Source organism: Peromyscus maniculatus, chromosome 1 (genome assembly GCF_049852395.1).
Source record: "Peromyscus maniculatus bairdii isolate BWxNUB_F1_BW_parent chromosome 1, HU_Pman_BW_mat_3.1, whole genome shotgun sequence".
Taxonomy (NCBI): domain Eukaryota; kingdom Metazoa; phylum Chordata; class Mammalia; order Rodentia; family Cricetidae; genus Peromyscus; species Peromyscus maniculatus.
This window is the reverse complement of record NC_134852.1, coordinates 110883015-110894431: the sequence shown is the minus strand read 5'-3', so window position 1 is coordinate 110894431 and position 11417 is coordinate 110883015. Positions and strand designations below refer to the sequence as shown.

The following is an 11417-nucleotide window of genomic DNA, read 5'->3' as shown; positions in this document are numbered from 1 at the left end:
TGTGTTTGAAGGTCTCTGCCTCAAGCTCCCTTGCCTCGTTTTCTGCATTCGCTCTGCCTGCTTATCCTACATTTCAGAGCTGTATTCCAGTTCTCCACTTCTCCCATTCTCCAAATCCCACAGATCAAGTTAATCTCATTTCTCAAGAACACTTCTATCCTTTATCACCTGACCACTCAAAGCTGTACTTGATTGCAGCCCACCATTTACTTAGGTGTTTAGAGTAGATAGCCTCTAGAGTCCCATTGGCTGTAGACTCTAGAATCTGCCATCTTGCCTTATCATATGTCCTTAAGGAAGTCATCCCTTCCCCCTCAAGAAGAGATTAAAAAAAAAAAAAAAAAGAACTCAAAACACCGGCTCTGATACTTTTGCAGAGATCCAACATAACTGCTCTTTTGAGCCTCCATTCAAGAAACACAGAAGCATTTATCTTATTGTTTCTAAGATGTATTCATTTTTATTTATGTGTATGGATGTTTGCCTGCACGTCTGTCCGTGCATCACGAGCATGCCTGGTGCCCTCAGGGGCCAGAAGAGGGCACTGGATCCCTTAGAACAGGAGTCAGATGGTTGTGAGCCACATGGAGCTGGAAACCAAGCCTGTGTCCTCTGCAAGAGCAGCCCAGGCTTTTAACTGAGAAATATTTGATTTTACTGGAGAAGCAGCTTTCGTGTCCTTTATAATGCAAGCATCATCTGTTGGGTCATATAAGTCATGTATCACACACACTGCTGAAATGGAAAGGGAAAATCCACCTATAATCCAAGCTATTGAGATAACTGTTATCAAAAATCCTTTGCTGAATGCAGCTGCTGAGTACAAGTATGTATGTTTCTGTAGGCCTCCTGGGAAGCACACAGGGGTCCTTCGGATTGAAATCAGACACAGCAATGGGTGGTTTCAGTGTGCAGCATGGAGCAAATAGCTGGTGAAGAACTCACTCACCATGGTGTATGAACTAGGTAGAACCATGCGAAAGGACTGACACTCACCTGCTTTTGACCTACAAACAGCAATTTTATGTGCTTCAGCCTAATGCATGCAAATGTTAAGAGCAGAACTGATAAGCCTATTAAACTTTCAAGTCTACTTCATTATACTAAAGAGAAAAAAAGGACCAAAAAGGGAAGTAAGTATCCAGCTGTTTTTAAAGTTTTTAGTGCTGTGATAAACATCATAACCAAAAGAAACTTGGGGAGGAAAGGGTTTATTTTATGTTACATCTTTCAGGTCACAGTCCATCACTGAGGGCAGTAAGAGCAGGAACCTGGAGGCAGGAACCAAAGCAGAATCGATGGGGGAAGTCACCTACCGGCTTCCTCATCCTGGCTTGTTCAGTTTGCTTTCCTAGGTACCCAGGACCATTGCCCAAGGATGACACTACTCACAGCGGCCTGGGACCTTTCACACCAATCATCAACCTACGGGCTTACCTGCCGGTCAGTCTGATGGGGGCATTTTCTCAGCTGACTTTCCCTCTTCTTAGATGATCCTATATTGTATCAAGTTAATAAAAACGAAAAACTTCCAACCGGAACAACCAGCTAAAGTTATACACCACTTTAAAAGTAAGATGCTCACTGCTTCTCCCATTAAATCAATCCTTTTACACACTGTATCATTTAATATGGCCATCTCCTAGGTGTAGTAATAATCCCTTAGAAGCAAATTTCAAGTTAGTATTAGAACATTCTCACAGAATTCAGAGCAGAAGAAACTACATCCGAGGTAGTGAAGTCCCTGGGATTGGAGATGTGACTGGGAAGGACCGGGTGACATGTCTGAAGAGGCACATGCCCATGTCACTAATGAATATAATGCTCAGGACCCTGCGCTTTGCACAGTTTCTGTCTTAAAATCCTGGAAGTGCTTAAGCAATACATTAACTCAGTGACATGTCTTTGGTAATATTTGTAAAAGTAAGGTATTTCTCACTGCCTCCCCGACCTCCAAGCTCCCTACCAAAACAGGGCTTGCCCAGGCCAGTCTTGAACTCCTGAACTCAAATGATCCTCCCCACTCAGCCTCTTAAGCACTAGGATTACAGGCATGCACTACTAAGCTTGGCCTCAAGTTCTTTGGGCCAGGATCTTACCCCATGAGTCACTGAGAAGTCTTAGACAAAAGGACCAGAGTTCCTGGATTCCAGTCGTGATACCTATTCTGCTTTGTTGGCAGATGAGGCAAAACCCACATGTTAAGTATGTTTAAAGAAATATAAACACAAATAAGTAGCGTTATGCGAGATTTTATCAAGGTTTCTCATGTTTGAAGATCATACATTAAAGGAGTATGTGTCCAGAGCGTCTTCTGCTCCATTTCCCTTTGTCTTCCTCTTTTCCTGCTTGCCGGTAGTCCATACTTCTATATATTTGTTCGTGGGCTCCTGGTTTATAATGTCTATCTTTGTCTGGAAAAAATGTATTATCCACAAGGCCAGGCCTACCAGCCCCTCCTCCTCTCTGGTCTCAGAGACGATCTCTCTTACCAATTTCTTGTTGCTCTTATATAGATAGAGACACTGAAGCTTGGTAGGGTCCAGAGCTGAATTCTAGAGGCCCAAGAAGACAATCCTCAGGCATCGTAATCTTCCATCATCCTCAGGCACCTCACATCAGATCATAGACACGCGGTTCTTGATGTACACGTGATAGGGGTCACTGCGTTTGTCCACTTTGCGTGAACGGGTGTACCCCAGGATGAGACTGCCCACAGTGACAGCAAATAGGAACATGACAAAGAGAATATACATGTAGGAGTTGTCATCACGGCCAGGAAGGCTAGCCCGACGCTCTTCAGTTTGGTTGTCTGGCCCAGGTACTGGCCCTGGACCGGGCGGGCAGAGCAAGTGACTGTGAAGGGTGGCATTCAGAGCCTTCAGCACAGCATGGAGGCTCTGGTACCAGGTCTCAGTCCCATTGGAAGTCTCCATAGCAATGGAAACTGAGGTACAGGAAGAACTGGAATGCCATCTGATGGTAAGAGAAAAAGGGGAGGGGTGCCTCTGTTACCGCAGCTTGAACGACTTCCCCACTTTGCAGACCAGGCTAGAGCCCCGATACATGTCTCTTCTCCGCTCTTCTTTGCTTGTCTGTCTTCTCCACTAGGCCTCAGGCTCAGTGACAGGAAGTGCTACATCTGCTTTCCTCACTGCTGGACATAAGCGCTCACGAGAGCATCCACAGCGCGTGTGGAATAGAGCCCTCCCTGGCCACTGAAAGCCACAGTACTCTCTCTCTTTCTTGGATTGCATAAACTGACTAGGTTACAAAAACTTTAGAGGTTATCTAATCTAACTCCTTCCGTTTTATACACAGGGAAACTGAGGCCCCAAACAAATAAGTAGCTTATTCATGATCATGGAGTAGTAAAGAGTGTCTATTTTCAGGGCTCTTATAGGCCAAATACCCACAATTCAGTGGCTGATTCCAAAGCTCTCTTTCACCTAGGCAGAACTGTCAACAAACATGATTATTACCCACCAGGTCTCTCCCCTAGAAAAGGTAGTTCTGGCCATGATAAATACTCATGACAGCTCGATGCAGAATTAGAGGAACAGAATCTAAATAATATAGCAGCACCCTACTGCCACCCACGACTGGCCTACATTCCGTGAAAGGCCTTTGAGGTTCTCTGCCATCCTGTGTCTGGATGAAGGAGGGAAAAGAACATAGACTTCCTGAATTAAGATGTAAGAGGCAAGAAACCTGAATTTTCGTCCACATGGGCCGGTGGCAAGCAGGAACACCACAGTGAAATGAATGACTCAGTCATTATTTTCCCTGACTAGGGTCTAGGCCGGGGCCTTGAGAAAGCTCAAACCCAGTCCTCACCCTCAAGGCCAACCTAATACGATGCAGGTGGCAACCGAGGAGCCACACAAGGTGATTAACACTCATCAAGGCTTGGAGAATGTTCGCTGGGATGGAGTGATTCGAACTGGACCTTGAACCGTTCTAAGAAGTAGAGAAGGCAAGGACGGGAAAGAGATGAACATCAACAAGACGGTACACAAAATGTCTAGAAGAATGGAAGATCACTTCAAGAGGTTGGAATGTAAGATGGGCAGAAGGAGAAGACAGGATGTGGGGCAGAAGAAAGCAGTGGGTCTAAATCACAGGGGACTGCAGTGCCATGCTGAGTGTTGGGACTTGCTCCCACAGTTGGCTTTGAAGATACCATTGCATTTTAAAATGTGCAGCTCGGTGCTTTGAGATAATGATGTAGCTGCTCTGTGACCTGGCAGGGGTGAGAGTTGAGCAGGCCAGTGATAAGGATCTTAAGATGTTTGGGGACAGGTGTTGAGTTCTGGAGCAGGGTAGAAGGCATGACAAAGTGGGAGCAGGACAGATGTGACACATGAGACGGATTTGGGGGAGGGAATGACTAACATGAATGTCTAAGGAGAAAGAGCCCCCAGACAAATTGACAGACAGACACAGACAAACAGCATGGATCTAGACAGGCCCACGCTGAGGGAGGTTAGTTTCCGTGATGGACATGGCTTCCTTATCTATCAAAAAAAGATCATCAGTGGGAGTTGTTGAACAACGAGTGTAAAGTTTCTGTTGCAGGATGCAGAGTTCTAGAGGTTTATGCCACGGCAATGTAAAGATGGGCAATACTACTTAGTTATGCACTCCTGTGGTTAAGAGGGCAGATTTGGAATTAAGCATTTTTAACTATAACTATAACACTCTTTTACTGCATTGAAGAGGATGGATGTGCTTTTCATTTTGAGAAGCAAATACACTCAGTTTTTAAGACCCAAAGCATCCATACAGCAGAGGTGAAATCTCCCTGTTCCTGGTCAGCTTTCTTGGGTTTCCTTCCTTGGAAAGGGGTTTTGAATGATGGGGCCCAGGGAAGGAAGGCATCACAGATCTGGAGAACTCACCAAACAGCACAGGAACTCTGCTGGCTCCCAGACATCTTTGAGAATCTCCTGGTGGGTGTCCCACAGCTCCTCAGTTCCTTGGCCTCTCCAGGGATGTGGATATAGCCAGAGTCTTGGTGTTGACAGGAAAGCTGAGAGCCAGAAATTGGGGAGGAAGCAGAAGAGGAGGAAGAGAAAGGAACCAGACACACAAACCTCAGAACCAAGGGTGGATCGCCCAAGGTCAGTTCCTAAAGGTTATGCAATCATCTTTCTGTGGGTTCTGACCCCACCCCTATTCTTCTCCCCTTCCTGAAACAGCTGGCCCAGGCCAGCCTAGAGTGGTAGCTACAGGAACTATGTGGTGGCCAAGGGACATCTGATTGCTGTCTCCCAGTCCCAGGTTCCTAACATCTTAACTGGCTGACTTTGTGGGAAGCCTCAATTTAACTTGTGGCCCAGCCAACGGCACAACCTCAAAACCTTCTCCTTCCCCAGGGTGCTGGCACCTTAGGAGAAGCCTTTTAGAACCCAAGAGAGTGAGCTGAGCCGTGAAATGGCAGTCTGCAGTTCCCTAGAAATAGAAGGAGCGTTACTAATCAAATCCGTTTGGACAGACAGCATACAGATGTGCCCCAGAGGGCCACCGTGATGACTCAGTGAGTAAAGGTACCTGCTGCTAACCCGGATGGCCTGAGTTTGATCCTGGAATCTACAATGGTGGAAAGAGAGAACTAACCAACTCCTGAAAGCTGCCCTCTGACCTCCACATACGCACACACTCCCAATAAATGCCATAAAATAATTAAAATGAACATGTCCCAGAATGAACTCTCTATAGCATGGCTTTGTTGTGAAAATTAAAGAGCATTCTGTAAGGCACAGCTGTAAATGCCACAGATGGTGGCGGTGGTTTGTGTAGTGCAGGAGCTGGAAGGACCTTCAGAGTTCATGAAGGCCAACTGTCCTCATTTTACAGTAAAGGAAATGGAAGCCCAGGCAGCTGTCTTGGTCCAGCTGCTACTTGTGTGACTTTGGGCATGTGATTTCCGTTTTGTTTTTTTTTTTTAATCTCAACTTCTATCTGCATCTGTAAAATGAAGGGGTCACTGTCAGCTCAAACATCCTGTGACAGTATGACTCAGAGAGTCATGTTGTGAGATCTTGTGAGATTGGCTTGGCTAGTGGAGGCAGCCTTTGGGAGCCTTCTAGAGGCCTTCAAAGCCTGAGATGGAGAGGGCTGCAGTGTTCCTAGCAGGTAAAGATATTCCTGAGTCTCTGGATTGACTTACACCTGACATTCCAGCCCAGGTAAACTGAGGGACAACTGATTGACGTGTCCCCGTTTCCCCCAGGACCTCACCCACACGGTCTGTCCAGGGGAAGAGACAGATAGTGTGGGACATGGGAGTAAGGCAAGTGAAGGGCAGGCTGAAATTCACTGAGTGGAGCGGAGAGGCAAGCAGCCTCCCATCCATCAGACCCTCCAGTCAGTCTCTTGGGACATTTGGAGTTCTGACTGGGGAATAAAGAGGCTATAGTTCGTACTCTCAGGTGCTGGGCTTGAGTGGGGATAAGGTGCCAGGTACTGGGCATACTGTTGGGGTGAGGAGAAGCAGAGAGCTGGAAACGGGTAGCCTGGTTCCCTAGGACCTGCCTCTGGCTTCCATCTCCTGGAGAGTCATTGATTATCAAGCTTCCAGGATGGAAGAGGCAGAGTTCCAGTCGTAGAGAGGCCTTTGCTTGAAATAGGCAATGGGCAAGCTTGGAATGAAGATGAACGGCTGTTGAGCAAGCTGAAAAGAGCTAACGGTTGTGGAACTCCTGTGGAAGTGACCCTGCCCCTGTCTCCAACTCCCCATGGTTCTCCCAGAGTCTGTGCCCCGACGGTGAGCTGCAGGCCGTGAATTCAGCCGACAGACACCGCTTACACTTCCGTGCGTGATTCTTGCCTTTGCTTGCGCTGTTTTCTTAAGCAGGAATTCCTTTGCACTTGCCCTCTGCTCAGCAAACTCTTCATTCCTCCTTTCCCAGGACTCCTCTCGCCTCCCCGACTCAGCAACTAGTTAGTTTCTTTCGTTTGTTACCAGAGTGCTTTGAAAACAGCCTCATTAGAAAATCCTGCTGTTTAGCCATTGTGGGTGAGTATACCTGTGGGCCCATATGCATATGCTTGGGGGTTTCAGGGCAGGGACCTGGACCTCGTGCATTTCTTTATTCTCCAGGCCTGTTTACGTAGCAAGCACTGAAGAATAAGAGAATGAGTGAATCAGTACCTCTTCCATAAGAGAGCCCCCCACCCTTAACTCTTTCCCCAGCAGATTCGTGGAAATAGCTTTCAATGCTTTAAGAGAAAAACAAAGGAGGAACAACTCCAAGTTAGATCAGGACAGGCTGCCTTGGGGAAAGGGGAGGTTCCTTGATCAGGTGGCATGGGGCAGGGAAAGACGATTGTGAGCCTCCTTTGGGAGCCCAGACACTTCCTGCATCTGATCCAAACCCATGTATCCAAAGGGCAAACATTCTTGGCCCCCAAACACCAGTAAATGGTTTTGCAATGCTCTTCCCTGTGTACCTACTTAAGGTGTGGCCACCCACACCCACAAACTGCACACACACACAGCCCCAATCTCAGCCTAGCCTGTGATCTTGCCTTTCAAGGGAGCCTTTCATGATCCCAGTCCTGGCTTGTGTCTGGCTATGTGACCTTGAATACTGCGTTTATTTTCTCAGAACCACATCTGTAAGATGGAGGCAATTACCCATGCCCGGCTTACCTTGTGAGAACTGGAAGAGACAATAGATGGGAAAATGTCTTAGAAAGAGCAAATGTAAGAGAACATTACTGGGAAGCCTGCTCACATTGTTCCCCTAGCTGTCTCCATGTCTCAGTTCACCCCTCATTACCAAGAATGGTCACCATGTGCCACTCCCTGCTGTGGCCCTCCTACCCTCCACAGACACCCCTGGGGGGTTCTTCCTACTCTTGGTGAATCTCAGAAATGTTGGCCTCCTTCATGTTTCCCATGAGCCCTTGCCATTAGAAGTGCCGTTCTGTAGTATGAGATGGAGGAGATCTGAGTTTCTGCCCCCTCCTGGGCCAGTATGTGTAGCCGTGTGGAGACTGGAGGTCCTTGGTCTTGTCTGGCCTCCCTCTTAGAAGGTGCTTCAAGCATGGCCGCATTACAGATAGAAATGCGCCTTGAGAAGTGAAGAAAGTGACTTGTTGGTTTTCATCTGAGGGAGTCAAGACTTGAAAGGCAGTTTTTTATGCCTCCAGCACAGCACCCCTCTTTTGGAATGGAGAAAGTGGCTGAGTGCCGGGGAGAATGAGTTTATTCCATATCTTTAAGTGAAATAGAGTCCTGGGCTCTCATTCAGTTTGGCCCCTGCTGTGACCCTAGCTAGATAAGGGCCTCAGTTTCCTCACATGCAAATGAATGAGCAGTAGGAGGCAGGAATTAAGAGGAATCGCTCCCTGGGCTCTCCCACGCTGGCTAAGAGACCTCTCAAATACTCCCGCGCCCTAATGTGGTTTATGTGGGGCCGCTGGAGAAGGAGACCCATTCCATAGGTGTGACCTAAGAGAAGAAAGCACAAGTCACAGAGCCATGGTTGGTCGGCACAGGTTTGCACTACCTGAAAACTAGAACCCAAGACGTTCCGACCTAGACCTGCTACTAGCCACACAAGACGCTTTGGGAGTCCCCGGCTTTCCTAGAACTGGTCGCAGAGGGCTAGTCACAGTGGAGTAGAGCGGGCACGGCAGTTCTGCAGAGCCCGCCGCTCTGGTCGAGCCAGACTGACTCCTGGAACGGTATTTCCGCGAATGTCCCCCTGCAGACCTGTACTGTTCTCTTGCCTATCTGTAGGCGGGGAGGAGCTCTGGCTGCCTTGAGGGAGTCCTGGCAGGACGTGTGCGAGCCTCCCACGATGTCCATGCGCAGCTAAGCTCTGAACTCCCTCGTGCTGCCTGGAGATACCCGCTCTTCTCCCTGGGGAGAATCTACTCAGTATTTTAGCAGCATCCCAAATCGGGTCCTGCCTGTCAAGGAAAACACATCCTGGACCCCGCCAGGGAGATGCAAACCCCTGCACTTTTCAAACCCTGCGGGCGCGCCTTACCTGCGTCTGGGCTCTGTCTCCGGTGAGCGCGGCAGTGATGCCCAGCAGCGCTCCCTGCCCTCAGGGCTCTGCACTCCCGCTGGCTCTTGGTTCCCTTTAACCCTTCCCAGCGTGTCCCCTCCTCCGGCCCCGCCCTGCCCTAGCACACCCGTTTCAGCGCTGGCTAGCTTCGGGTGCCTCCGCCCAGCTCCTTGGCCTCACCCGGTTGTGGGGAACCGCCCGCTTCCTGGACCTGAGACCGAATTTTTCTCGTTTGTGTCGCTATGTCTCAGCCAACCCAGCAAAAAAACTGTTCTCCAGAAACCCAGACCAAACGCTGGGGGTTGATGGAGTTGGGCGTGGCACCTGTGTGGCACTGGGCAGCTCCCTACTGGGGCCTTGGCTTCCTCACAGTGGGTACCACCATTCTTACACGCGTTCTTCACAGGCTTATAATAGGGTCAAACGTGTTCTCAGAATCCAAAATACTAAAACCGGAATAGCCAGGGGAAAAAAATCTGATTCTAACACAAACCCTGTTTTCCAGTTTGCAGATGCCCAAATTGGGGAGGTGACTTGTCTATCCTCACCAAGCAAGTTGGTGTCCTACCTGAGACTCAGAATCCACTACCCTCCAGCAGGTGCCTCCTCCCTCCGTAGTCCCTCACATTCCTGATCAACTTGCTGAGTCCAGCCACATCTTAACTGGTGTCTGCCCCAGATCACTCGTTCTCCAGCCACCGGGTCCTCCTTCAAATCGTTTCTGATGATATTACAGGCTACGAAAAAGAGAAGAAGCCAAGGGAAGCTGAGAAATGGAGGGCCAGGAGGCCACCAACAGGAAAATGACAGAAAGAGGGACCAGCCTCTCAGGGACTTAGGGACCACTTTACTCAAGCTCTCTTTACCAGCGGAGGGTCACACAATCAACACATTCAGATCTACTGCAGTATTTCTGAGGCACATAATTTCAATTACAGAACTTTAGGATATGATTATCTAAGAAGTGCTTAGGGAGAGCAAAAAGACCTGCCCTGTGGTAGGCATCTTGTGCATAATTTCTAATCTCCTTCAAAACACACCATTGCCGTGCTGTTTCTATCCAGCCATTTCTCCCTCTGCTGGGGACCGCCTGTCAGAGAAGTCATCCTGGCCACCTAGGTTCCCACTCTTAGTTCCCAGTCTTCAAAACAAGGGGGTGCTTGTTTCCGTCAATCGACTGCAGGTTCCTCACAGAGACTCTGATTCAGAAGGTCTGGAGTGGGGCCCAGAAATCAGCATTTTTAAAAACAAGACTCCCAGTGATGCTTAAGACTAGCCTTGAGAGCCGGGCGGTGGTGGTGGTGGTGGTGGCGGCGGCGGCGGCGGCGGCGGCGGCAGTGGCGGCGGCGGTGGCGACGCACGCCTTTAATCCCAGCACTGGGGAGGCAGAGCCAGGCGGATCTCTGTGAGTTCGAGGCCAGCCTGGGCTGCAACGTGAGTTCCAGGAAAGGCGCAAAGCTACACAGAGAAACCCTGTCTCGAAAAACCAAAAAACCAAACCAAAACAACAACAACAACAACAAAAAAAGACTTGCCTTGAGAGCACCAGGCATACAAGGGGTGCACAAACATACATGCAGGTAAAACACTCAGGTACACACACACACACACACACACACACACACACCAAAACCCACAGGGGTGGAAACATGGTTCAACAGCTAAGAACACTAGCTGTTCTTGCAGGGGACCCTGTTAGGTTTCCAGCACTCACACAATAGCTCACAACCATCTGTAACCCCAATTTAGTTTTAGAGGATCTAATGCCCTCTTCTGACCTCCTCTGGTACCAGGTACATATGTGGTATACAGGCATACAGGTGGGCAAAAATCATAGACCTAAAATAAAAATCAATAAATCTGAAAAGAATTTTGAAAGATTATTCTTGGGTAAGCAGCCTTGGTTCCATCAAGGTCAACTAAGTTGGAAGGACTCCCCAGCTCTCCAGTCAGTCCCCTCAACTAGTGAATCCTCTTTTGTTTCCAGTTTGACCCGGGGCTGTCCAGCTTCCCTAATGGCAGGGAGGAAGCTCTTTGCCTCCCATTATCAGGATATCTTCACATCTCAAGCTGCCTCCCTCTGCCCTTTGGTTTTGCACCCACTGGAAACACAAAAGCCCGATCTTTCTTTTAGAGAAGGCAGCTGTTGGAACATGGCTTGAGCTGCCGCGCATCCCCTGACTGTGCTGTGCTGGTTTCCTGTGAGGCTCATACGCACAAGGTGCCCAGAGCTTGGCATTCGGGACGTGTGCAGTAAAGGCACTGTTCGTTAGATGAGAAAGGGCAGGAGTCAACAGTTTCTGTCCCCGGGGAGCCTGTGAGAGAGAAGCTCCTCCATCCACAGGTGCAAGGTCTTCCATTAAGACGGGGAGTGTGTGGAGAGTGGAGATT

At 48.8% G+C, this 11417-nt stretch overlaps 1 protein-coding gene across 7 annotated transcripts; it reads right to left on the bottom strand.

Moving 5' to 3' along the window:
* Nucleotides 1-1195: 1195 nt before the first annotated feature.
* Kcne3 (potassium voltage-gated channel subfamily E regulatory subunit 3) lies at nt 1196-10275 on the bottom strand. 7 transcript variants are annotated; one of them, XM_076548252.1, is made up of 4 exons: nt 9006-9104; nt 7658-8081; nt 4902-5013; nt 1196-2976 (listed from the first exon to the last, which is right to left on the bottom strand). In XM_076548252.1, exon 4 carries the CDS (start codon nt 2934-2936, stop codon nt 2619-2621), a length of 318 nt encoding a protein of 105 aa, XP_076404367.1. In that variant the 5' UTR covers nt 2937-2976; nt 4902-5013; nt 7658-8081; nt 9006-9104; the 3' UTR covers nt 1196-2618. The 7 variants fall into 7 exon arrangements, 5 of the variants coding, with proteins under 5 accessions (XP_076404367.1, XP_076404365.1, XP_076404362.1 ...); XM_076548250.1 differs by lacking the exon at nt 7658-8081 and adding an exon at nt 7032-7125 and having other exon boundaries at nt 9006-9069; XM_076548247.1 differs by lacking the exon at nt 7658-8081 and having other exon boundaries at nt 9006-9145.
* Between the last annotated feature and the right edge of the window lie 1142 nt (nt 10276-11417).

Excerpts from the sequence above, each read along its gene's own strand:
- Kcne3 (XM_076548247.1), bottom strand. The coding sequence starts at position 2,936 with ATGGAGACTTCCAATGGGACTGAGACCTGGTACCAGAGCCTCCATGCT.